This window comes from Perognathus longimembris, chromosome 28, assembly GCF_023159225.1.
Source record: "Perognathus longimembris pacificus isolate PPM17 chromosome 28, ASM2315922v1, whole genome shotgun sequence".
NCBI classification, from domain to species: Eukaryota; Metazoa; Chordata; class Mammalia; order Rodentia; family Heteromyidae; genus Perognathus; species Perognathus longimembris.
In genome coordinates this window covers 17440940-17467548 of record NC_063188.1, presented here as the reverse complement: position 1 = coordinate 17467548, position 26609 = coordinate 17440940, and the positions used below count along the sequence as shown (strand labels likewise).

At 46.4% G+C, this 26609-nt stretch overlaps 2 protein-coding genes across 2 annotated transcripts in view; both read left to right on the top strand.

The window, feature by feature from the left end:
- The window catches only part of Xpnpep2 (X-prolyl aminopeptidase 2), a 31133-nt gene extending 29751 nt beyond the window's left edge, over positions 1–1382 (top strand). The window contains exon 21 of the mRNA XM_048335958.1: positions 18–1382. Within this exon, the coding sequence (XP_048191915.1) occupies positions 18–212 (195 nt within the window). The 3' untranslated portion in view covers positions 213–1382. The remainder of the gene's footprint in view (positions 1–17) is intronic.
- A 9133-nt stretch (positions 1383–10515) lies between these two features.
- On the top strand, positions 10516–25502 carry Sash3 (SAM and SH3 domain containing 3). Its single transcript, XM_048336495.1, has 8 exons — positions 10516–10793; positions 18704–18799; positions 19160–19306; positions 21518–21659; positions 23173–23321; positions 23518–23727; positions 23880–24030; positions 24573–25502. Exons 1-8 carry the CDS (start codon positions 10737–10739, stop codon positions 24761–24763), a joined length of 1143 nt encoding a protein of 380 aa, XP_048192452.1. The 5' UTR covers positions 10516–10736; the 3' UTR covers positions 24764–25502.
- Positions 25503–26609: the final 1107 nt, after the last annotated feature.

The following is a 26609-nucleotide window of genomic DNA, read 5'->3' as shown; positions in this document are numbered from 1 at the left end:
CTCTGCTCCCTTTGCAGCTCCAGTACCTGAATCACTACCACCAGACCGTCTGGGAGAAGGTGGGCCCTGAGCTACAACGTCGCCAACTGCTGGAGGAATTGGCATGGCTGCGGCAACACACAGAACCCCTGTCTGCCAGGGCCCCAAACATGGCCTCCTTGGCCTCTGTTTTGGTGGCCTCTACTTTTGCCATTCTTGGCTGGAATAGCTAGAAACTCCCAACTCCTCTGTTGATCTCCCACCTGCATGTAGGTTCAAAGCTCCCCTCCCCCTGCCCTAGCTATATATGCCCCCAAAGGCAATGCAAGCCTGTTGCCTAGTAACTTTTGCCCTCAACCTCCTTCAGGACCAAACTCTAAGCAGCACATTTCCCCTTCCTCCAAGGCCAATACACCTCCCCCTGGGTTCCCAACCCTAGTTCCCAGGATAATAGAGCTCAGTGATCATCCCCTTCTCCCCCTGCTATAGCTGTTCCTCCTATACCAAATAAAAGAACCATAGGGCAGTGCCCCTACTCTTAGGGACCCCATAGCCCAGGAAGAGCCTTACACTATCACCCATCTGCTGGGGATGGATGGCCATCCATACTGGCTCCTGACTTGGTGGTATTCCCACATCCTAAAGACTGCCTCAGAACAATCTCAGTGTCCCCAGGGCTATCATGGCCTCCTGGCTACAGCGCATAGGACTTGAAGGAACTAGGTTTTCTCCAGATTGCCTGCTGTACCTAGAGAGGGAGGATGGATACATCCTCTGGCTGCTGACTGCCATCCTAGGATTGAGAACAGATTTGCAAGAGGTAGGATGGGTCTGGGCAGGGACATGCACAACCCCCCCCTGCTCACATACGAGTTCCTAACCCCTGATTATGCCCCATGCTGAGAGACAGCATGAAAAGTTAGGGTGCAATAAGCATGAAAAGTTAGGGTGCAATAATTTGGCTATGTGCTAGGCACGGACTGTGGCATCCAGGGAACAACCTAGGTAACCACATGGCATCACTATCCAAAGACTTTCCTGACATCCAAGCTGTCCTTTGAACTTTCTGAAGCACAGCCACAGTGCCAATGTTATTAAATCTTCCCAAGTCCTTAGCTGGCCCTTCACTTTGGATGGGCAGAATCTGATTTCCCCATTTTACAGACAGGAAAACTGAGGTCCAAGTAGGAGGTGGGTTCTTCCCATGGACACACAGCAGGGTGTAAGTGGACCAGCAGTCCAGCTCCTTTGCCCTTCAGCACCATGATGGATCTCTTCACCTACCTCCTAGGCCCCTCCTCACCCACTGAGCCCACTGTTGAGAGAGAAGAGTTTTCTCTAGTCTTGGCCGTTAGCCACCTGGGCTCACATCCTGCTAGATGCTTAAAACAGCTTTGTGAAGACTCCTGTCTCTGGTTTTCCATTGTGTTTGTTGTTGCTGTGGTACCAGAGGTTGCTTGTTAACCTGTGGCTTTTGTGGTAGGGCAGGCAGAGAAGAGGCTAAGGTGGGGGAAGGGGATGTGAAGCTCTCAGAAGCTCAGTCAGGGAGCACATGGGCTTGAGAATATGCGTGTGAGCATGCGTGTTTGTGTGCATGTGCTTGAACTCATAGACATGCGCTCCATGCCCAGCCAGCCACCTCCAGGCTGTGTTAAGTGATAGAGCCTTGTGGAGGGAACAGAGGGAAACCCCATATTAGGAAACTTGCTAACGATGATCTATAAAAGTTTGAGCCAGCACTTTTGGTGCTGAGCAGCACAAGTAAGGTGGGAGGAAGTGAGACCCAAGGCTCTGGGCGCAAGGTGCTAAGTCAAAGAAAGGCACCAGGCCCAGAAGTTCCCAAGGTTAGATCAACCAGGCCTAATTTGCTGGGTGTGAAGATGGCCTATGACAGCTACCACAGCCAAGGCCCCAGCCCTGACCCATCCCCACTGAGACACCTGTGGCACCCATTGGTGGGCCTGTTTGCTCTCTCAACTGCTCAGCCCACAGATAGGTACACTAATAAAATTCATCATCATCATTCTCATTGCCACATCACTATTATATACCATTATTCAGAAAGCTCTACAAGCTCTCATTTCATCTGCTCACAACTTATGGAAAGGTACTAGAATTATTCCCACTTTACAAGTCAGGGAATGGAGTAGAGAAGCCCTTTATGATTACCAAACTTGCTCAAGGTTACTTTTTCATCAAGTAAATGAAAAAAATAATAATAAGGCAGAATTGAAAACAGTCAGATGACTCCACAACCCATTCTCTTGGAAAAGGACAAGTGATATACTATCTTCCAAATGAGAAAACTAAGATTCGCCAGGCTCAAATAGGTGGAGCCATGGGTTCACTGTGTGAACATGGGCCATTCAAGCCAAAGGCAGCTGTGTTCCCCTTTCTTAGCTCCAAACCCAGGACCCCACCTGGTCACAACTCACAGTTCAGCTGCCCTCTCTAACCCACCATCTTGGGATTGAGATCCTCAACCCAAGAGCCATGGTTGCAGAGTGGGTGGCAGCCAGCCCACATTCTTCCTTCTCTGGATCCAGAGGGCTGACACTGACCATTCCTGCTTTAAGGCCCCCACTCTGAGTCAATGGGGAAATATTCAAGTCACATCAGGACTAATACACACAACAACTCATTCATTTGCCATCCCTGGCTTCTTTTTGCTCAAGGCTAGCACTCTACCTCTTGAGCCACAGTGCCACTTCTGGCTTTTTCTGTTTATGTGGTGCTGAGGAATCGAACCCAGGGCTTTGTGCATGCAAGGCAAGTACTTTACCGCTAAGTCACATTCCCAGCCCCTACACACAGCAACTCTTCTATCACATGGAAATGAAGATTCGTAAAGGCCCCTCCCAGGCTTGGATCCTTTGTTTGTCATGCTAGAGAATGGAGCGTGCCAAACCTCCCCTGCCTGCTGATAACTGTTGTGGAGCAGACTATGTAGAAAAGTCCCTTTTCCTAGGAATTAGAATTCAAGGGTTCTAGTCCCACTTGTACTAGTTGTGTGGACTTGAGAAAGTCATTTCACCTCTCAGTTATCCCTTCTGTAAGCTACCCATACTGCCTTCCTGTGATGTTATGGAGAGAAGGCCAAGAGACCAGGATATAGCAGTAGTCTTTAGACCAGGAACCTGCACAGACACAAGATAATACTGGCAATATTGATATAGCATGTGTCCAGCTCTTGCTGCACCTTTGGGGATAGAAAAGAAAAAGATTGGGGATTCCAATTTATATATAAATAGCTAAAACTGAAAGGGTTGTGAAGCAAGTATCTCATTTGGATCTTTCCATTTATAGTCTCTGAACTTAAGATATCTAAGAAATGTCACAGGGGCTATCGCAGAAAGCAAAGCTTGGCCAAAAGCACCTTTATGGACTTCTTATATCATTAAACTTGAAGTCGTTTCTGGATCAGGTTTGGGAGTTTATTACCTGAGGAGTCACTCAGGCACTTGGGCCTGGAGAGGCTCCAAGGTGAGGTTCTTTTTTTTTTTGGTTGGGGGGGCGAGGTTCCTGAGGGCTTGAACTCAGGACTTGGGCACTGTCCTTAAGTTTTTGCTTTTTGTTTTTTGCTCAAGACTAGCGCTCTACCACTTGAGTCACAGCACCACTTCCATCTTTTTGATAGTGAACTGAAGATCAGAATCTCATGGACTTTCTTGTCCCAGTTGGCTTTGAGCTAGGAGCCTCAGATCTCAATCTCAGCCTCCGGAATAGCTAAGATTTCAGGCCTGAGCCACCAGTGCTTACCCCAAGGTTAGTTTTAATATTCTCTTCCTGTCACCTGGCTTGTAATTCTTTTTTTAGTGTGTTAGTGTGTGTGTAGGGGGGTGTACTTTGAGCTCAGGACTTGATGCTTGCTAAGCATGTGCTCTCACTTAAGTCATGCCTGCATCATGTAGCTTGAAATCCTTGATCATTTCTCTAAAGAGTACCTTATATTTCCATTTTGCACCAGGCCCCACAAATTCTATATCTAGTCTAGCTAAATGACCATAAAAACAACACACATCCAATTCAACCCCCGATTGACATACAGAGAAACCTCTATAGCAGGCAAGATCTAAGAAAGGACTTGTCCAAGTCACATAGCCCAGTGAAGCTGGAGCAAGAGTTAAATTGACAACATCCTAGATCAGCTTTGCAATGGCTCCTATAACAAACAGAGGCCCAAGGAGGCCTGTTTGAGGTCACATATCCCTGACAACAATGGTGATAGTTCACAAAGCACTATATCCAGTTTGTAGCTACATTTCTTGAGGCTTTCAATACTTTTTGGAATAGAAAGTAGCACGGAAAAGATTGATAGATACATATACACAAAATTTAAATAGTTCATCTAAAAATGATAACTAAGTCGGTCCTCCATCATTTGTGAGTTAGGTAACTCCAGCTTTTTTTTTTATGAGTTGTGGCCTAGGTAGTGGCTGGGCTGCCTACACTTCACCATCAAACCCACGTCAGCAATGCATTTTACCAAGTCATTGGGCACTTCCTCAAATCAATAGTTGGGTATTTTAGTGCTCCAAAAAATAGAACTATGAAAGATGCAGTAGCAACTGCTTCCTCCCTGTCCATCCTTTCTCCCCCCCACCCCCAGACTCAGGAGAGCTGGGAGTGGGAGGTGCTCCCTACCCCCTGAACTTCTACCCAGCCAGCCCTTGCTCTGAGGCCCGCCCAGCTCTTTACTTCCTTGTTTCTTTGTGAAACAGGAACTTAGCAAGCAGCTCCAGTGGGGTACGATAGGTGGTTGAGAAAGCCCCGGTGGGCCGTGGCTAGGCTATGAAGCTGAAAAGCTGGTTTCCATCGTAGTGGGTCCCAAGCAGCTTTAGGTCATCCTGCTTGTCACATTTCCTGTGTTCTAGAGTTGTCTGGAGTGAGGGAATTTTGCCTTTGACAAAGTGGAGATACGTAGAATATGGGCCCAGAGAGGATTCCCTCTGCATGTCATCTGAGTAGTGAACCTGATCTCTGTCATATACATACAAACTAGGTGCACATGATTACTGTTACTGTCTTCACAAAGTCTCATCACAAGTTTTGTCATTTGCCCAAGGTCACTCAGCCAATTGGTGACCATAGGACAATTTGAATTAGGTTTGACCTGCCTTCTTTTCTGGAAACTGTTTAGCTCCTCTTCCTCTCCACTGCCATAAAGAACCGTCTTGTTGGGGCCAAGCCTGCCCCTCCCTGCAAATAGGCCCTCCAGTGAATCTTAAGCGTGTTCTGATATGAGCACTCAAGTCCAGCCTCCTCTGCAGAGGGTAATTGCCACAACTGCCTGAAGGTGGTTTTTGATTTGTTTGTGTGTGTGTGTGTGTGTGTGTGTGTGTGTGTGTGTGTGTTTTTAACTGAGACTTTATCTTAAAGTCAGAGCTTCAGAGGTGACTGTCTTTGCCTCCTTTTGTGGCTCTAGACTGTTTCTGGACTGAAAACTATGTGCCTTTCTGCGTGTGCCTGAGGAATGTAGGCACAAGCCTCCTCCCCCTTGTCTGGTAGCCTCTTCTACCCTGCTTCTCTCCCTTCTCCCCGACAATTTTGCTTTTCCACATGTTCTATCTAGGATGAACACCATGAAGTTTTCTCATGGCTTCTAAGGTAGGCTACTTGTCAAAACCTATTTTCAAGAGACTATGTAGTCTCTGATTGGATAGAAGAAGATCGCTATTTACCAGGGCTGAATTATTATGATCTGAATATCCAATGTTTCTTCCTTAGAACCAACCCAAACCCATGTATCTGTTCCTGGTCATTCCTGGCCACACAAATGCACTCCATTCCTCCACATAGTTGTTGGAATTCAACTTGCACCAAATTCCCAAGGGCAAATACCACAGGTGTTTAGTCCTTCATTGGCCTAATAAGGGTGTGTCTGCCAATACATCACTACCACTTAACCAGCCCATTACTACGGTACTATGAACACGATGCCAATTCTAGATGCTCTTGTCCTGTTTGCTCCCCTCTGGACTTGCTTCAGAGTAGCTCTGAAGCACCCAGCCTAGCACAGGACACTAAAAGGGCTGTAACAGAGAACCCTGCAATTCTTTTACCTCCAGAACCAGAGATACCTTACAATAGGATGGGCTCTGGACCAAAGCCTAACCTGCATTTAAAACTCAGCTCCCACCACGTACTGTCTATGCAGTCTTAAACAGTTCATTTAACCCCTTAGTGCCTCAATCCTCTCTCTACAAAATGGGAATGGCAATGGTACCTAACTTAGAGTGCTGTTGTAAATTTCAGGGAGTTATTACAATTTTCAGCTGGAATGTGTATAGGATTCGGGGTAGGAAGTGAGAGGAGGAATCTTTTTGGAAGACTTTCTTGATAAAGGTATTTCCTCATGTCCAAAATCTTTACCTCAAAGCATTCAAGGATGTGAAGGATATTTTTACATGTGTCCAGATCCCACATGGCCCAAACAGCCATCCATGAGCATCTACCAAAGGAGAACGTTCATGGCTGTGCTGGTCAGGCCTGCTCTATGTGAATGCAGTCTTTGGTTATCCTATACCCAGCCTCTGAGGGTTCAAACTGCTTTTGTTATCAGTGGGACCCCCCACAGACACACACATCCCACAGTCTTGCACTAAATCAAGTTCTCTTACATGGCATTCATACTTCTGGACACATCTTTGCAATATGTATCCCACTTGAAGCTATCTTCCTGAGAGAGTTGTGGTGGGATTAAGGAATGTTCCCAAAGTCTCTAAGGTAGTACTTGACAAAGAACAAGATGTGCTAGGAAAAGATGGAAGGAGACTTGAGAATGATTTATTTCTGTGCCTACAGTAAGCTCCTAGGTCCTACCTGCCAGCCCATTATCAAGTTTAAGGTTGTTTTGTTCACTGAACTACTAACTTGGGCCACCTCTTTAGCTGAAGGCTCTATGTAATTGGAATTGAACCTATAAAATGTAAATGAACTGCCAGGAAGTGGAAAGAAGACTATTAAACAAGTGTTTAGGGCCCATTAGCCCACTGGGGCTTGACCCATTTGGGACTCCAGCCAGCATCACCTGTTGGTAGAGTAAGGCTGAGGAAAGGCAAGTCTGTACTAGGGAGACCCTGGATACTCAGAGCACCCGCTGATGATCAGAAGATGCAGATCTGAAAAGGAGAAAGAAAGGCAGGACGGAAAACATTTATTTCCTGTCCAGGGGTCTGTCACTTCTCTGTATTCTCTCCCAGGTGGCTTCACCTCCATGTTCCTGCCTTTTTCCCCAGGCCTCAGCTACCCAGGGCCTTGGTTTGCTGGTGGCTTTTGAAGTCCCTGCGGTTGGTATGTGAGCTCAGCTCAATGCTGAAGCTAAGCAAACAGGAAGCGGGCACATCCTGCCCTCTTGCCCGGGGACCAGCCACTGCTTGCTGCACAGACCCAAAAGGCTCTGACAAATGCTCCCTCCCTTGTTGCTACTGGCCACCAAAGCTGTAGGTATCCTGGGCCAGTGAAGCCCAGCCTCATCCCAGTCCCAGACCCAGGCTAGGCTGCCCTCCCACCCCCAGATCATGCTGGGCACCAAAGGCCTGATGCGTCCATTTCCTTCGTGGCCACTAGGTATGCACAGGGCTGCAAAGCCTTAACCAGCCACCAAGAGCCTGGCAGGGATTTTCAGGCTGGAAAGTTAAAAACGATCTGGGGCTGGGAATATGGCATAGTGGTAGAGTGCTCACCTCATGTACATGAGTTCGATTCCTCAGCACCACATATATAGAAAAAGCCAGAAGTGGCCCTGTGGCTCAAATGGTAGAGTGCTAGCCTTGAGCAAAAAGAAGCCAGAGCCAGTGCTCAGGCCCTGAGTTCACACCCCAGGACTGGCAAAAAAAAGCAAACACAAAAACAAGCAAGCAAGAAGGAAGGAAGGAAAGAGAGAGAGAAAGAGAGAAAGAGAAAGAAAGAAAGAAAGAAAGAAAGAAAGAAAGAAAGAAAGAAAGAAAGAAAGAAAGAAAGAAAGAAAGAAAGGAAGGAAGGAAGGAAGGAAGGAAGGAAGGAAGGAAGGAAGGAAGGAAGGAAGGAAGGAAGAGAGAGAGAGAGAGAGAGAGAGAGAGAGAGAAAGAAAGAAAGAAAGACGATCTGGATCTGTTTTAAGTCTACCTTGCAGATAGAGTAGACGGAGCCTAATGAAATTTTGTTTCAGCTAGGGAGAGAAGGACCTTGCTTTCCTTTAGTACACCTCCCTCCAACAGAAGGATAGACTGACCGTGTGGACTAGGATCAGGGAAGGAAGTCATAAGTACATCTTGGGAACTGGGGTGAGGTAGGATTTCACAGAAGTCAAAAGCCTTTAAAAGATGCATCTCCGAGGGTTCTTTATGATGTCCCAAGAGGTTAGGAATCAACGTTTGAGATAGATCATGAGCCAGGTAGGAAGACTTCCTGTAGCAATCTCTTCACTGAAATTGAATACTCAGACTCATGTTAATCCATGTTTATTTCTCTTCTGTTATCTTTGATTTTATTTGGCAGTACTCGGGCTTGCACATGCTAGGCAAATGCTCTAACATTTTAACCACACATCCAGCCCTGAGATATAAATAAATGATTATATATAGACATATACATATGCATATATATCCCAGTAATTCCCTTTCTGAACATTTTTCCTAAGAAAAGAACTAAATGTAAACGAGTATTTAACTTATGGATGTTAAATGAATAGTTAAAAAAAAACACCAAGTTCATCAGCCTGGTGAAATAACATAGTTTCTCCAACCAATGAGATGCCAACAGCCAACAAATAATGCACTCAAATGCAGCAGTGGTACCCACTAGACACTATATTGAAAATGAACTATACAACTTGTGGGTAGGGGTGGGAGAAAAATACTGGGAGTGAGTGAGGGAAGCAGTGTCATTGTCCAAAAAGAAACATACACATTACCTGACTTACTTAACCCTACCCCTCTGTACATCACCTTTATAATAACAATTAAAAAAAACAAATACACAGTTGAAAAATATCTTCTACCATGAGAAAATACTAATGAGTTCCATGTGAAATGCAGATGATAGTTTTCAAAGTACGTTTTAGTTAAACAATTAAAACTGCTTTATTAAGGTATCATCGACTCTCAATAAGGTTCACATTTTTAAAGTGTACAATTTGATGCTTTGGCATATAAATATATCCATGAAACCATAACTGTAATCAAAATAGTAAATGTATCCATCACCCCCAAACGATTCTATGTGCTCTTTATGATCTCCTCTTCTTCTCCCCTCTTTACCTCTTAAGAAGGAAAAGGTTATGTACACAAAGGTAACAGATTCTTAAGCCAGATGCTGTTGGCTCACTCCTGTAATTGTAGCTACTCAGGAGGCTAAGACCTTGATGATTGAAGTTGAGGTCAGTCCAAGCAGAAAAGACTGAGATTCCATTTCCAATGAACCAGTAAAGTGCTGGGCTGGAGGTATGACGCATGGTAGAGTATCAGCCATGAGCAAAAAAAGCTGCGAGGCAGCCCAATGGCAGTAGCGCACAAAACTGAAAGGTAACAGCATTAAAACAGAACAGGATACTCATCCAAAAAGAACAAAATTATGGAAATGTAAAAAATCATTAGCATACAGTTGTTGTACAAGGAAGGTTTCACTGTGACATTTCCATGTGTGCATACAGCGTACTCCACCATCTCCTTCTGTCCCTCTCCCTTATTCTCCCCTCCCCTGCAACAATTGCAACAGGTTTCACTATTCTATTCTCATGTATGCATAATCTATAGACAATTCTAAAAATGTTTTCTTTATCTGTGTTTGCTCAATTTTATGTGATGAATATCGCTTCCTTTTTTTTTTAGCAGAACAAGTCACTGAGGTTATTAAAATAACTGCCACAAGAGAATGCAGCTGAGTTGATAGTGCACTTGCTTAGCATACAGAAGGCTTGAGGTTCCATCTTCAGGATTATTAAAAAAAAATGTCTTCCACAGATAATCCACAAAATAAGCAATAGCGCATAGGCATCTGGTAAATTCTTGTTGAAGCTGGAATGATGTCTGTAAGAGCATCTGCTGCAGGAAGGCATGGTGGTTGTCGAAGTGATGGCTGTAGTGGTGAGGGTTGGAGGGCTGAGAGCATCATTTGGATGACTATCGTGTGGAAAGTGGTAGAAGCAGTGCTGATAGCTGAATGTAGAGGTGATGATGGTAGGTGTGCCAATGGCAATGGGGATGCATGCAGGGATGACAGCTATGGGGGCTCTCTGGTGATGGTAGCAGTGGTGATGGCTATTGAGATCATGGCCATAACTTTGATAGTAATGGTAGTATAGTGATGACCTTGGAGATTCAAAATGATCAGGGGCACTGACACAGGGGAAGTGAGATTGTCCATCTTCTGGTTTCTGGATTTTGATTAGTGAGTATAAGGTTTGAGTAGCAACTCCGAGAGGGACCAATGATGATTGACAAGAGACAACAGGGTAGGGGCTTTTCTGTGATTGTTTAGCCAAAGAGCTGTCTGTATCAGAATCTCTGGAGACTGAAGCTGGGACTTCCTTCCTCCCTAGGGGCCAGCAGGGGCTGCGATTGCTGTAAGAGCAGGTCACGTGGCAGGGCTTCCTGTATGCTGTTGCTGCCGGGTGTCCATGGCCTGCACCCCCAAGCTGCCACTACAACAGCCCTAGTAGCCGCCGGAGGCTCAGTCCATGCTGTGCCCCCTAGACAGTGCTGGCAAGGCTGCGCCAGTGGCTTCTGCATCTTGACACCTAGGAGAGCAGGGCTAGCGTTTTTCCAAGTTGGAGAACCATGTTGCGCCGTAAGCCCTCCAACGCCAGCGAGAAGGAGCCCACTCAGAAGAGAAAGGTGAGGAGCATCTTTGGGAGCTCACTTCTTCCTTTCCCCCTCTGTACTCTCCACCTGTCCTATCCATAATTCTTAGACATGGAAAGAGCAAAAGGCCATATGTTAAGCCTGTAGGTGAGAACCAAAGGTGACTCCAGTAATACAAAACTACAAAAAAGGGCTTTTAAAACGGTGGAATTACAGAGCTACAGGGTAGAATCCTAGAAGTCTGGAGGCACAGAATTGAATCCTACCATGATGGAATAAAGAATTAAAAATGAGGAGTGAGAATAGCAGACTAGACTCTGAGAATTACAAAATACAACAAACAATTTGATTCCTAAGACTGTACTTAATTCTCAGTCCCTTATACTTGGTTTTGCTACCACGTTTGCCCAAGCATGGCCGCTCAGGAAGCCATCCCACTGGCTGGCTGGCTCCACTAAACCACGCAGCCAAGATATTACCAGATGCCCTGCCCTTTGTCTGGGGCTCAAACCCTGCCCAGTGAGCAGTTCTACTTAGCTCCTGAGAAGATGGGTGGGGTCTGAGGTGATTTTCAGACTCAAGAAAAGGGGGCACCAAACTGTATGGGATGCAGGGTGAATCTATAGCCCAGGAAAGGGGGAACTTGTTTGTAAGGAAAGAAAACTGAAGCTGGTGAGATAGTGAATAGACGAGAGCTGAGGAGAGGAAAAATCCGGGGTGGGGAGGATATGAAAGGCCAAGATGGAAGGAATCTGACATAGGCCGCTGAGATGTTCATTCTCCTGGGGCAGAGGCTGGAAGGGGAGATCCTTGAAAGCTCTGCTAGATCTACATTTCTTTCTTTTTTTTTTTTTTTTTGGCCAGTCCTGGGCCTTGGACTCAGGGCCTGAGCACTGTCCCTGGCTTCTTCCCGCTCAAGGCTAGCACTCTGCCACTTGAGCCACAGCGCCGCTTCTGGCCGTTTTCTGTATATGTGGTGCTGGGGAATCGAACCTAGGGCCTCGTGTATCCGAGGCAGGCACTCTTGCCACTAGGCTATATCCCCAGCCCTAGATCTACATTTCTTGAAGGCTCTGTCAAATGTAGATTTCCCTTGTTAAAGTTGGGAGTTTGATGTGATGATAGGATTCCCCAAGCAATCTGTAAGTACATCCTGAATATCCAGCGGGACCGCAGGACCACTCTAAAAAAGCAGGATGGGGCCAGATCCCAAATCTCAAGCCAAGTCCAGGGACTCCACACCCTCATTCTGCCCTCCCTGTTTCCCCTGGAGTTCAGACCTATTTCCCCTGGAGTTCAGGCCAGGTACTCTATGGAGGAAGCCCACATGTCAAGGGAACAGCTCCCAGGCAGTGGCTGAGAGTGAGTCACAGGGCACTGGGGTGTGCATCCTGCCCCATCTCTCAGGTCCTGGATGGCTGCCACTTCCGGCAGTACTGTCCCCACCCCAGCTGCTTCTCTAAGGTTGCAGTTGTGGGGGTGGGGTGGGGGAGATTCACAAATCTTCCCATGAGCCTGTCACTTCTGTGTAAACCTCGCATAGTGCTAGGTCTAGCAGGCCTGCCATTGGCTGCCATACCTCAGCAGGGGCTGGGGCCACTTCCCCTTGCTCTCTGGATGACTGGGGTGGGAAACAGACACTGCTCTACAGACACTTCTAGGCCCCAAACCACAGGGGAGCTGAGCTGGAGGAAAGAGTCTGAGAAAGAGCTGGCACTTTGACATTGGGCCCCTGTGCCACCTCAGCAGAAGGTGTCCAATGGCCCAAAGAATCAGATGTCATCTTCCCTCTTTCTTGGTTTCCATTACCCAGATTCTGTTGTTAGATAGGCCTCTGGAATTTCTCCTATGGCTCTTCCAAGAAAAGCAAAAATTATATGACAGCCTGGTCTGAGTCCTTTACAGCAAAGTAGTCCAGGAAAACTCCTCTCCAGCCCTACCAGAGTCTATGCCAGCCTCCAGGAGCCAAAATGAGCTTGCCTCCACATACTCTAAGCCACATAACTGTGCAAATGTTCTTAGAAGAGCCAAGCTTCCAGAAGGGAGGGACGGCTCCATCACCACTTGTGTGATGACTGTGGGCAAGTCCCTCTCCTTTGAAGACTTATATGATATATGATATGGCAGAGGCAAAAGAATAAAGGCAAAGAAGCCTCTCTCTTGTCCCTGCATCTCTCAGTTCTGCCAAATGGAGAATGTGCCATGCAGGGAACAGGAAAGTGGACTTGGAATCCTGTCATGTTTTAGGTTATAGGGTCTTGGACAATTCACGAATGATTAACTTCCTTTGGACTTCATTTTCTTCATCTCTGAAAAGGAGAATAGCTTCTGATCTGCCTACATCAAGAGGTTATACTCATCACCTGAAACAATAGTATGAGTGTCTGCTCACATGTACTCATGAGCACAAGGTGGGGCCTGCTTTGGAATAGATGAACTAGAGAGCACACTACAAAGAACCATGGTCTCAGCCCTGAGGTGGCGGAAACAAGATTTAACAGCTCTAGGAACCACAGTGAGAGAGACTTCCTCAGGTGCCAAACACTATGCTGTGTACTGTGCACGTCCCTTAGCTCTCAGACATCTCACCACACCCTGGCAAAGTAGAATAGATAATGTCCCTACTTTATTTTATACCTAAGACTCAGATGGGGTTTTTCTGAAGGCCACAGAGCTATGAGCTACTGAGCAGGGACCAAAAACAGGATGGATTGACTACACAATTGTTAAACCCCCACAACTCCCTTGTCCTTCTAATGATTTCCAAAGCACGAAGAGAGGGCCTGGAGACATGGTTCAAGTAGTAGAGTTCAATCCCCATTACCACAAAAACTAACAAGCTAAGGTCTGCTAAGCATAAAAATACTAAGCCCACCAATAGGAGAGCTGTTTAGTGCAGATTCAGATGGATATGGAATAAGAGATCTTCCAACCAGCACAGCAGAAGAGGGAGTAGGACTTCTCCAATGGTGGGATCAGGATGCAGCACCTACTGTTGATCAGGAAGGACTAGAATAGCCCTGGGGTCAGAACACATATCCTTTAGCTGCTCATTGGAATTTTGAATCTCCTTCAAGTTCTCACGTGCTCTGTATTGCCTTTCATCTTATTTCAATCATAAACCAGTGCTGGGTACAGGAAGTAGCTCATCCCAGACTTGCTTCCACTGAAGATGGTTCTTCTCCATTGCATCTTAACGTTCCAATTCTCTCCCAGACCTCCTGCCAGGGAAATAGAATAGAATGTAGGCTTCTGTTCAAGTGCTCAGTTGCTCCCTCATTCCAATCTCTTCTTTCCTCTGTCTTCTCCAGTCTAGGAAACTACTTTGCCCATATTTTCTTGCTATAGCACACCTCTATCAAGACAACCTCACCAGCATGCGCTTCATATTTTCAGTAAAAGTGGAATATCCATAATCTGAAATCTAAAATCTCAAGAATCTGAAACTTTTTGAATGCCAGCATGACACCACAAGTGCTGACTTAATGTAATGTTATAGTTAAAATGCAAGCATGCTAAAATATTGTATAAAATTACTTACAGAGCTAGGCATGTGCACCAGTACATCTATCAGCATTCAGGAGGCTGAAGTTGGAGGATTAAGAGTTCCAGGCCAGCCTAGACTACCTTGTGAGACTGTATTTAAGGAAAGAAAAGAAGAGCCTGGTGCTGCTGGCTTATAGCTGTAATTGTAGCTACTCAGTAGGCTGAGCTCCAACGAGCACAGTTTGAAGCCAACCCAGGCAGGAAAGTCCATCAGACACATATCCATGATTAACCACCAGGGAACCAGAAGTGGAGCTGTGGCTCAAAGTGGTAGAGTACTAGCTTTGAGCACTAAACCTCAGGGACAGCTCCCAGGCCCTGAGTTCAAGCCCCGTGACTGGAAGAAAGAAAGAAGAAAAGAATGAAGGGGAAAAATGAAAGAAAAAAGGAGGGATGGAATAAACAGAAAAAAGAGTGAAAGGAAGGAAAATAAAAGTAAAAAGGGAGAAAGAATGAAAAAGAAAAGAAAGAAGAATAAAAAAAGAAAATTATCTTCAGGCTACTTATATAAGGAGTATATGAAACATGAATGAATTTTGTGTTCAGATTTGGATCTCATCCCCAAGACATCTCATTATGCATGCAAAATAATACAAAAATTAAAATCTGAAATACATTTAGTCCTCAGTATTTCAGATAAAGGGCATTCAACTTGCTGCCCACCAAGATTCCTTGGCATGGCTGGCAAAGGCTTTCCACAGCCTTTTATACTCTACCTCTCACCACAGCCACTGGCATATCCAGCACTCCCCCATGCTCCAGTCATCCCTAGTTCTCACTCTTGCTCCAGCTCCACTTGGAGAAATCCTGCCTCCTCTACCTGGTCCAGCTCAAATACACTTCATCCTCTGAGCAATTCCTCCGCCATTACGCTCCACAACTCTCCTGGTGGCTCCAGTCAACTCCACCTACAGTCAGCATTGCGCTCAATCTCACTTCTCTCTTGGGATAGGGGCAACTGCATGAGTCCCGAGGTGGCACAACACACCAACATTCAGGACCTTCCAGTGTCACATCTGGTTCTACGTAACTTCTCTTTCCACTATGACCTGCCTAGAACTCATCATTTCTCTGCATGACAGTCTCTTAGATTAGATGTAACCAAGGGCTACTGAACCTGGAACAAGCTGACGTATATGTAGCACTTGGCAGTGTGTCAGTCGCATGAGTGATGTTCAACATTTCATTGGTAGATCTCATACACAACATAACACACACACACATGAGAGAGAGAGAGAGAGAGAGAGAGAGAGAGAGAGGATCCACAGCACTGAAGGAACTGAGAGGGTGGCTGAGGGAGGAGAATGACACCTGAGGCAGTGTGGGGCTCTGCAGTGATCAGGGAAGGATTTCTATAGAAGCTGCCTTTGAAATTGGAGTGGAAACTTTTTTTTTATTGAAGTATAACATCCATGCAGAGAAGTGCATGAATCATCAGTGTGCCAATCAGTGTGTTTTCATGAAATGAACACTCCCATATAGGAAGCACCCAGACCAAGAAGCAAACTACTTCCTGAATCTTCTCTCATGTCCCTAACCAATCACTATATACTCTCTTACTCCAAGAGTAACCCATTGCCTGATTTTGAACCACACAGATTTGTTCTGCTTGATTTTAAACTTGGTGTGGGCAGAAGCATATACTCTGGGAGCTGGCTTGTTTTGCTCAACAGGGTATTGATGGCATCCATCCATATTGTTGGGATAATTGCACTGTCTCACTGACTGGTACGGTTCTCCTGTATGAGTCTGCCACAATCAATTTACCCATCCTATCGTTAATGAGCATTTGAGTTGCTTCCAGTGACGTTGGAATTGAAGAAGAAAAGAAACTGGTTGACAGGGAGAAGACAGGATTTTTCAGAGGGAGAAATGCCCAGGGTACAAGTCTAGATCTGGGTCACTGTGAGACCTAGCTTCAATCCCCAGTGTGTTGGAGGTGGATCACACATAAGGCTAAGCATTAACTAGCATTGAGTGAGTGAAGGACTGCTGTGTCAGGTGACGTCCTCAGCAGTCATTCATTTTACTCTCAACAGCCCAATGAGGTAATGAAGTAGATGCTTTAGTCTTCCTTTTATTGATAAGAAAACAGCACCCTAGAAAAATTAAGTAAGTTATACAGCTGTGCAGTAATAAACCCAAATGAAAAAACTGTGTTTCTAGAAGGTTGAATAAGTGTCCTAAGGCCATACATCGCACAGTTGAACTTGGAAGTGTCTAATGCCAGAAATGTACCATTGCAAGAGGCCATGTACCCCCCTAGACTTGAAAAAGAAGGTCAACAATATATGATAGTTGCTCACATACTTGCATGACTTCCAGTGAGTACTCCCCAAAAAACAGAATACACAGAAAACCAAAATGAGCTCAAGGACTTCAACCCAGCCCTGAGTGTGAGCACCCCAGGGTCAATGAAAGGCAGTCGTAGTATTTGGGGCTGCCTCTGAGATTGGAGATGGGCCTGGAAAAAGGCAACCCTGACTGGCTCTTGCCATTGGTCAAGAACCCGTGATAATCCTTTCCATTATCCTTGGCTAAGGAGTTGCACTGGACTCAGGCTCTAGCACCATCTTGGTGGCCTTTTTGGATTGTGTCACTTGCTTAGGCAGAAAGCTGAGATAGAGGGGCCCTCACACAGGCTTGAGAACCAAAGGCTCCTCCTCCAAGCCCCTAGACTACAGATTAATGACAGGAAAAGGTCCAGGGAGAGTTGCGATTAGAAAGCAGCCAAGCCATGAGATTGCTCTTCCCTATCAAAGCTTCTCCCCGCCCCCACCCGCCCGCACTTCTGCTTACTTTCCAGCCTTACCAGTCACTGGGGCTTCTGAGTCAACTCAGCCTCTTGGTCTGCAGCCCAGGCTAAAGAGTAGTGGAGAGAAGACCACAATAGGCCCCATGGCCCTATAAATAGCAGCCTTGCCTGCCCTCCTTGGGCCCAGGCCAGACTGGTGCCCACCTTCTCTCTGTTCCCTCTTTTCCATGCAATGAGAAGAGGAAGTTATCCAAGCAGCTACATCCTACCATACAAGAGGAGGAAATGAATGGAAGATGTAGGAGACGGGAAAGAAAGGGAGAAAAGATGGAAACAATAATAGGAGGGGAATAAATAAAGGAAGGAGGATGGAGGAGATGCATGGGAACCATAGCAGTCAATCCATGGTCACACTTTCCCTTCTCTACACCCATTTACAGTCCCTTAGTGACCTAGTTTCTGGTCAACTACCTCTAGAAATGTGTGACCCTTGACCATTGATTGCTGATTGAGCTTTGATCAAGACCCAAAAGGAATACTGAACTGCTCTACTTCAGTGCACAAAAGTTGGGATCAATTGTACATGTGCTGAGGGACAGGTGATACTGCCCCTACTTGGGGGACTCACCACTGGACACACACCTCACTTAGTAAGAAAGAGGATGTGAAACTTTTTGGCTTTGTGTGGGTTTGGGGCTTCAGTTCCTCATGGTCTTATCTTGGGTGTCTGCAGTCTATCCTACTCTATCTGTCTGGCCATCTGTGAACCCTAGTTCCTGTGTATATCTTCTAGTATTGGGTATTTCAGCCTCAACTTGTTGTGTCTATGACTTGCCGTCCTTACCTGCCTTGCCCTGGTTTCTGGTTGTTATTTTCATATGCTCATGCATATACAGTTAAGAAAGATCATTTCCTGAAAGCAGTCTCATCAACACAAACATGTCATACTTGAAAGCCCAAACACCAGCCAACATGAAGTTACTAGCTCATTCCATCAGTGGTTAAGCTGAGATGAATAAAGAGAAAATGTCAACTTTGTTTATTTAAATTAGCTCCAATCATTTGTGTTCCAAATCTGTAGGTACTTTCTCTAAGTAAGCCTCTACTATAGTTTTCCAGAAGGTATAATGCCAGGTCTTGCTGGCTTCTGGCAGGATTATTTTACTCTACCTGGGACACAAGTTCATCCAGCTGCATTATACCTGCCCGTATTGTGGCACGTACAGAACAGGCTCAGTGCAGGCCCAGGTCGTGAAGGCTAGAGCAACTGGGTTCTGTGGATGGGAGGAGTTATTCTGTCAACTACATTTATGCTGAGCATAAATTATGCTGTGCAAGAGCATATATTTGCTCTGACTCATTCACTCTTTCATTGCAAGAATCTGGGACCAAATTTCAGGCACCGGTGAAAATTTGGCCTTAGCCTGAGATTTTAGGGTCCTCAGTAAGGAGCTCAGTCTGTGGTCAGGAATAGAGCCAAGAACAAGATGAAACCATGCAGTTCCAAGTATATCTTGACACTTCACCTCATTAGCTCGGGGGCCCTCAGGACACATGTGGCTCTGCCCTGCTCTGGTGTGCACTGATCAGTCCTGGGGCAGCCATTTTAACACCACTGATCAAGACACTCTGCTTCTTCCAGCTCTCTCTTCAGCGCTCCAGCAGCTTCAAGGATTTTGCCAAATCCAAACCCAGTTCCCCCGTGGTGAGCGAGAAAGAATTTAATCTGGATGATAATGTAAGTTTCAGTGCCTCCTGGGGGAATCTGGCTGTGGGCCCTGGGATAAGAAGTGGGGGTGGGAGAAAGGAGATATTATGATTGAGGAGGAGGCAAAGCCCCCTTTAATACAGAAGACCTCAATTTTCCCACACATCAAACTTCTGGGCACTTGTATTCTTCCAATTATAAATTAATTAGCAGATTAATTATAAATTAATAGGGCTGAGGAGAAGGCTGGAGCTAATGAGGAAGGAGATGGGGGCCTTTTGATCCATCCCCTTTACCATTTGCAGAGACCTCAAAGCCTCTTCCTATAGTAAGTCTTGTGCCTAAGCAGGGTCTCCAGTGGTTTGGGATCTCCTCTTTTGTTTATCATAGATTCCAGAGGATGACTCGGGTGCTCTTGCTCCAGAGGATGCTGCAAAGAGTCACAAAAAACTGGGGAAGAAGTGGAGGGCAGTGATTTCTCGTACTATGAACAGAAAGATGGGCAAGATGATGGTGAAGGCCCTGTCAGAGGAGATGGTGAGTCTGAAACTCAAGAGAGTAAGGACTAGGGGCCAAGGAGGGCACTCAAGCGGGGACGGGGGGGGGGGGGGTGAAAATGAGCACCCGAACAGCCACTACTTAGGCATGAAGCCCCTGTTCAGTTCAAGCAGAAAGGTCACATAGGAGAGAAGGGCACCAGTAGCCATGAACAGAACAGCCAGAAACTCCTGTTAACAACAGGAGGCTGGCTAGGAATGTGACTTAGTGGTAGAGTGCTTGCCAAGCATGTATGAAGCCCTGGGTTCGATTCCTCAGTACTACATAAACAGAAAAAGCTGGAAGTGGTGCTGTGGCTCAAGTGGTAGAGTGCTAGCTTTGAGCAAAAGGTACTCAGACAGTACCCAGGCCCTGAGTTCAAGCCCCAGGACTGGAAAAAAAGATTCTGTCACAAGAACAGAGGCTGGCTGGGGAAGGGATGGGGGTTGAGGAGGGCTGAAAGTGTGGGTGGCTGAAGCTTTGTACAAAGGAGAGCCTTTGGTAGAGGGAAAGCTGAGAAGGATGTGAGATCACCTGAGACAAATCCAATCACCTCAAAGTTTTGCTTGGAACTAGCCCCTAGAAGGGGAAGGTCTGATTCCAGGAGAATATAGAGGAAAAACTCAGAAGTTGCTCAATTTACCATAGATTTATGTCCTGGTAAAGCTATCATAAGGGGAGACTATCCCATGTTAAAAATATATTGACTACACCTACCTACTGAACATCAGAACTTGGCAACACAGCACCCTGTGGAGTGTCAGTTGCTTCCTTTCACAATTGTGTAGCTAATGGGGAGTTGTAGCTTACTGCTGTTGCCTAGCATCACCATACAGGACCACACTGCAGAGTGCAAGCCTGGGAAAAGATCCAAATTCTATCGCCTTCACACCATCAGCAAAGACCAATGATTGTAAGTCAAACCATTGTTAAGTTGAAGAATGTAAAGAAAATCAAGAAGGCTGGCCTCAACCCCACAGACAACTGTGGGGCAAGCACAGTCCAAGTAGCTTAAAGCACACAGGGAGTCTAGTGCGTTGGGATGGAGGCACTGAGAAGTAATGTGCCAAAATTAACTTAACCAGCTTGTGAGAGCAGCTGGTTAAATTGTCAGAAATCTTGCAAGCCAGTTGTTGACTACAACCGTCACTAAAAATCAAGTTATACAAAGTAATGTTTACATAAATTCTATTGCAAACATGGGTCGTGTCATATTTATGTTGAGGTAATTTGTGTCTATGGTATCTGTGCAGCAGAAATAACTAATCTATCTCTTCCACCACCTCATCTGGTAGTTTAACCCAGTGATGATGATGAGGGAGCATTTATAACACAAAAATTGGCAACACATTGGGGCTTTTATTCCCAAAGAGCCAGCTGTTAAACATCATCCCATTGAAATGCAGTAAGATGGGAGGAGCTATGGAGTGACTTGGTTATGGATTCTCATGGGCCTTGGTAAGGTTACTCTTCATCTGTTAACTCAGGCCAACCATACTTCTTATCTTCAAGAGTTACTTTGAAGTTTTAGCCAGGTATGGTGGTTCAGACCTGTAATCCTAGCTACTAAGGAGGCTGAGATCTGAGGATCACAGTTCAAAGCCAGCCTGGGCAAGAGAGGCCATGAAATTCTTATCTCCAATTAACCACCAGAAAACCAGAAGTGGCACTGTGGCTCAAGTGGTAGAGCGCTAGCCTTGAGCTGAAGAGCTCAGGGACAGCACCCAGGCCCAGAGTTCAAGCCCCACAACCAACAACAACAACAAAAGTTACTGTAACTTTTGTGAAGGAAATGGCAGGCAGACCTGGCACACAGGAGGACATAGTAAGTTGTTCACTTGTACCATTGTTTGACTAGACCATAGCAATAGCACTGAGTCCAAGCTCTGCCTCTATGGTCTTTTCATTTCCACATGTGCATTGGCACTACAAGCTGAAAAAAAAAAAACATTTTCTTGGCACTTTGGTGAGACTCATTCTGTGACACAGACAGGGCAGGGGTTGGAGGCGTGGTTCAGTTGGTAGACAACTAGCCAATGAGGAAAAGCAGTTTGAGCCCTGGTCTCACACCTAAGAAACAAAAAGAAAAAAAGAAACATTTTTACTGACAAGGAAACTAAAGCCTAGAGATGACAGAGCTCCTCTGCACTTGGGACTGGCTTATATGCACCTCAGTGAGGCTTCTCAAGGCTTCTACCCATCCCTCTGCAGGGAGACACTCTGGAGGAGGGCTCAGCCTCCCCAACATCTCCAGACTATGGCCTGGAAAGCCCTGGACCTGAGAAAATGGCCTTGGCCTTTTCTGAGCAAGAAGAACATGAACTCCCAGTGCTCACTCGCCAGACATCGACAGGTAAGTAGAGCAGGTAGGAGAATACCTGCCACATCTGGAGAAAAGGTTAGAGCAGTGCCCATGGAATGGAAAGGAAAGTGAGTGTTTGTTAGCTGCATACTGAAACTTTCCCAACCTTCGCATTAAACTATCATAACAATCTCATAAGATCATATTATTGCCCCTACTTCACTGATGTGGGAACTGAGAGAAGGTAAGTGACTTGTCCAAAGTGACCTAGTCTTCAGCTCAGGTCTGCCTTGGAGTAGTTTTCACCAGCTGTCCTTGGGCCTTGGAGGGGCCTACAGGAGAAGAACATCATTGCTGTGTTGGAACAGCCTATTCTCACCCTTCCAAGGAGAGGCAGAGGCTATACCTCTCTGAGCCTCTGATATCCTAGACTGGTATAGGAACATAGGGTCTCCAGCTATAAAGAGATATTAACATCTTGGCCCCAAACTTTGGTTTGGTGGCTGAAGGCACCACTTGGCATTTACAATAGTGTGCTTTAGGGGATGGGAATATGGCCTATTGGCAAGAGTGCTTACCTCGTATATACACATGAAGACCTGGGTTGGATTCCCCAGCACCACATATATAGAAAATGGCCAGAAGTGGTGCTGTGGCTCAAGTGGCAGAGTCCTAGCCTTGAGCAAAAACAAGCCAGGGACAATGCTCAGGCCCTGAGTTCAAGGCCCAGGACTGGTCTAAATAAATAAATAAATATATTTTTAAAATAAAGTATATTTTTAAAATAGTGTGCTGTTTAACAGCTGGCTCTCTGAGAATAAAACCTTGATGAGCTTCCCTGCCTGGAGGAGGGGCTGTGGGCTCTGGGATGCAGCCTTAAAGAAGTACTGCTTTTCTTGATCCTCAGGCACTTTCCAAATTCTCCTCTTTCTCTGGATCTACAGACACTTTTGTGCCCCTCCCTCCAACAAAAATCCACTTAACATGCACATCACTCTGCCCTTTCCAGGGAGAAAGAACATGCCTGGGTTTCTGTGAGCTATTGTAACTAAACATCAAGTCTTACTAAGTAAAGAAAGTAAGAAATGGTAATGCAAAGTGTGACTTTCCTAAGTAGGAGCACTGGAATGGGAGGGAGGACATTTAAGGTCTATGGGGCCAGTGCTGCCAAGTTGCAGCAGAATCAAAGGCCTTGAGTAAGTCACTTGGCCCATCTGTACTCCAATCGCCTCATCTGGTCATTGGGGATGTGAGGCTTATGGGATTCCAGAGGCCCTCCCAGTTTACTCATACTTTGATCTGTGAACAATTTCTCTTCCTACTAGGAACTCTTCATTAGCTGAGGCCTCACAGATGAAGTTGCCCTTCTCCAGCATGACCAGAGGGATGGGCCTGACTCCCCTCTGCCCCCTCCCCTAGCTACTGCAGTGTGAGGCTTGCCGTAGTGTTCTTCTCCAGCCTGGACCCTAGGGATTTCTAAGGAAAGCACCTGGCAGGCTCTGACTTCCCCCGGTATCCTAGGATAAAGCGCAGACTGCTCCACTCCCTACCCTGTCTCCTGCAGGTAGTGAACTTTGTAGCCCCAGTCCAAGCTCTGGCAGCTTCGTGGAGGAACCACCGGCCCCCCAGTACACAGGGCCCTTCTGTGGCCGGGCAAGAGTCCATACTGACTTCACTCCCAGTCCCTATGATCACGACTCACTGAAACTGCAGGTAAGGTTGGCATCCAGGCCTCTCAAGAACCCAGGATGGTGAAGCCATAAAGAAGGCTACACGGTTCGAATCTGAGTCACAGCACCAAAAAAAAAAAAAAAAAGGCTACACTGAGCCAGGGTAGCACAACATCAGCAGAAGCCACAGGACCCTTCCCCTCTCTTCCTTACCCTCCCCTCTTCTCCTCCCCAAACAGAAAGGAGATGTGATCCAGATCATTGAAAAGCCACCCGTGGGCACATGGCTGGGCCTGCTCAATGGGAAGCTGGGTTCTTTCAAATTCATCTATGTGGATGTGCTGCCCGAAGAGGCCGTGGGGCCTGCCCGTACCAGTCGCCGCCAGAGCAAGGGCAAAAGGCCCAAGCCGAAAACTCTGCATGAGCTGCTGGAGCGCATTGGCCTGGAGGTTTGACTTTGGACCTTCACTAGTATCTAGATACAAAGGAAGCCCACTTGTTCCTGAGTTGGGGACCTAGGGCTACCACTACATGTGGGGGGAAAGTTCTAGGCAAGGATGGCCTATAAGGAGCACTGTTTGTGGTTTGCCTTTGTCCCCAGGAGCACACGTCCACTTTGCTGCTCAATGGCTACCAGACGCTGGAGGACTTCAAAGAGCTGCGGGAAACACACCTCAATGAGCTAAATATCATGGACCCACAGCACCGGGCTAAGCTGCTCACAGCTGCAGAGCTGCTGCTGGACTATGACAGTGAGTGGCTCTAGTGGAAAAGATGGGCATTAGTGCCTGTTGGCATTCCAGGGGTCAAAGGCTTGCCCTAGAACTGTACCTTGAATACACACTGTGCCCCAGAGCCTTTCTGCAATAGAGAGGCACTTTCTGCACTTGAATTCAAATGTCAGAAAAACTTGGTGAGGGAAAGGGAGGGGGGAGAAGTTGTAGAGGTGATTGGGCCCAATTCTCTTTTGGATCAAAGGGGTGACTAAGGTTGGAGAAGGTAAAGCATTTATAGAAAATGTCAAATCTGGGTAACAGAGCCAAAATTCAAGCTCAGGTTGCCCAGTCCCGTTTCAGTGCTAGAAAAGTTTGATCTCATGGGCCTGAAAAGAACTCCTACTGGCTTTTGAGGTGGAAGTGGGGAGAAGAGAGGCAGAGGTGGTAGAGGAGACCAGGGGAACCTGACTGCAAACATGACATTTGCATGATCTCTACCTCTAAGAGGCATCCCAGGGCTTCCTGACCTCCCAATTTAGGACCAAACCCCCATATTCTATCTTTCTCATCCCTGGCAGCTGGCAGTGAGGAGGCAGAAGAGGGAACTGAGAGCAGCCAGGAGCCAGCGGCACACACAGTGTCAGATCCCAAGGTGGACATCCCACGTGACTCAGGCTGCTTCGAAGGCCCAGAGAGCGGGCGAGATGAGGCAGAGCTGGCCAGTACTGAAGAGCAACTACACGGCCTTTCCCTGGCCGGAGCACCTTGACATGAAGAAGGCACAGGCTAAGGCTGGGCCTGAGCTACAGGGGCCACAATGATTGGCCCAGTCTCCTATAATGGCCTGGGCCCAGAAGACTAGTGGAAATCCTGATCCTTCTTTCCAAGGGGGGGCTTATGGCCAATGGCCTGGCCAGAGCCCTACAGGCTCAGCTGAAGTGAAGGGATTGTCCAAAGGCACATCCCACCTGCCCAATCTCTCCCTCCACCAGTGACTGACAGCACAGCCCCTCCTGAGACCACCCACTCCCAGGCTCTGGCCACACCAAATGGAACAACAAGAAATTTGCTCATGTCCCTTGCCACCAAAGTTCCCAAACCCTCCTCATTCCCACTCTGCTGCTGTACTGCTCCTACAAAGGGTGCCGAGTCAGTGTTTTGGGTCATTCTCAAAACCCTAGAGAAGCTGGCTATTATGTAGGACCCTTTTTAGACATAGGTGAATCTAGAGTTCCCAAAGGTCTGAAGAAAGCTACAGGTACCATTTCCACTGTTCTCCTTAACTTCTTAGAAGTTTGGCCACTGCATCATTACTCTGAGACTTCAACCAAATGCCTTGGACTTCTGTATTTAGAACAGGCTGGGGTTAAAATGAGTAGACATCAAGGGCCTCACCAACTCTGCATCTTTAAATGTCTACCCTTTTGCTACCTTCAGCCTGCAATACCAGTGGGGCTTATTGAGAGGCCTGGTAGGGCCTTGGGCTTTCAAATGAAATGACTTCTCCTGTTCCTCTTTGTTTGTTTGCTGGGCCTGGGGCTAGAATGTGGGGCCTGGGCTCTCTCCCTGAGCTTCAGTTTTTACTCAAGGCTAGTGCTGTACCACTTGACCCACAGCTCCACTTCCAGCTTTTTCTGAGTAGTTTATCAGACATTAAGAGTCTCACAGACTTTCCTGCTTGGCTTGACTTCAAACCGTGTTCTTTAGATCTCAGTCTCTTGAATAGCTAGGATTACAGGTGTGAGCCACCAGGACCCAGCTCTGTTCATCTATTTTATACCTTCCCATGAAGGTATGAGCTCAGGCTGAGCCCCAAATTATCCCAGCTTAAACAAGTATCCATATCTCATTGAATATATGCCTCCCTTCTGTTCTTGTCCCCACCTCGAATGAGTTTTCCCAGGTGATGGATGGCAGGTGGTCACATATTTTTCTAAAGACACAATTGGCCCTTGCAAGCCAAATGCAGGTATGGGTACAAGCTTAGCCACTTGTATGGACCCTCACAAGCAAATAAAGCACTGTATTTGACAATGGGGAGTTTGCTACCCTCAACATTGCTTTGCTAAAAGTTTCGGTGATGTTAAACTATAGAAGGTAGAAAGAGTAATTGTTGGTAGGACCTCCTTTTATCCCAGTAGCAGTCTGTGCCCTCAACCATTCTGAGAGCTCTCTTCTTGTGCAGGGTAAACACTGCCTACTACATCTAGAACTCTCCAGATGTGAGCATACTTATTGGCCTTCTACCATGAACTTTGGTAAAAGCTAGCTTTGGAGAAGGAGTTGGATGTAAATATGAAGGGGTGGAGGGAGATTTGTTGATAGCAATAAATACAGGTACAACTAAATGTATTTGTTTATTTGTGTATTTATTTATTTGGTAACAGGGCTTGAACTCAGGGCCTGGGCCCTGTCCCTGAGTTCTTTTTGCTCAAGGATAGTGCTCTACCACTTGACTCACAGCTCCACTTCTGGTTTTTGAGTGGTTAATTGGAGATAAGAGTTTCAAAGACTTTCCTGCTCTGGCTGGCTTTGAACTACAATCCTCAGATCTCAGCCTTCTGAGTAGCTAGTGCCTGGCTCTAGTTACCTTTCTTAATGAGAGGATTGGAGAG

What these genes read in the sequence shown, in the direction of transcription:
- Sash3 (XM_048336495.1), top strand. Translation starts at nt 10,737, where the DNA reads ATGTTGCGCCGTAAGCCCTCCAACGCCAGCGAGAAGGAGCCCACTCAG. An exon ending in AATTTAATCTGGATGATAAT is followed by an intron (nt 18,800 to 19,159) that starts GTAAGTTTCAGT and finishes TGTTTATCATAG; the next exon opens with ATTCCAGAGGATGACTCGGG. An exon ending in AGGCCCTGTCAGAGGAGATG is followed by an intron (nt 19,307 to 21,517) that starts GTGAGTCTGAAA and finishes ATCCCTCTGCAG; the next exon opens with GGAGACACTCTGGAGGAGGG.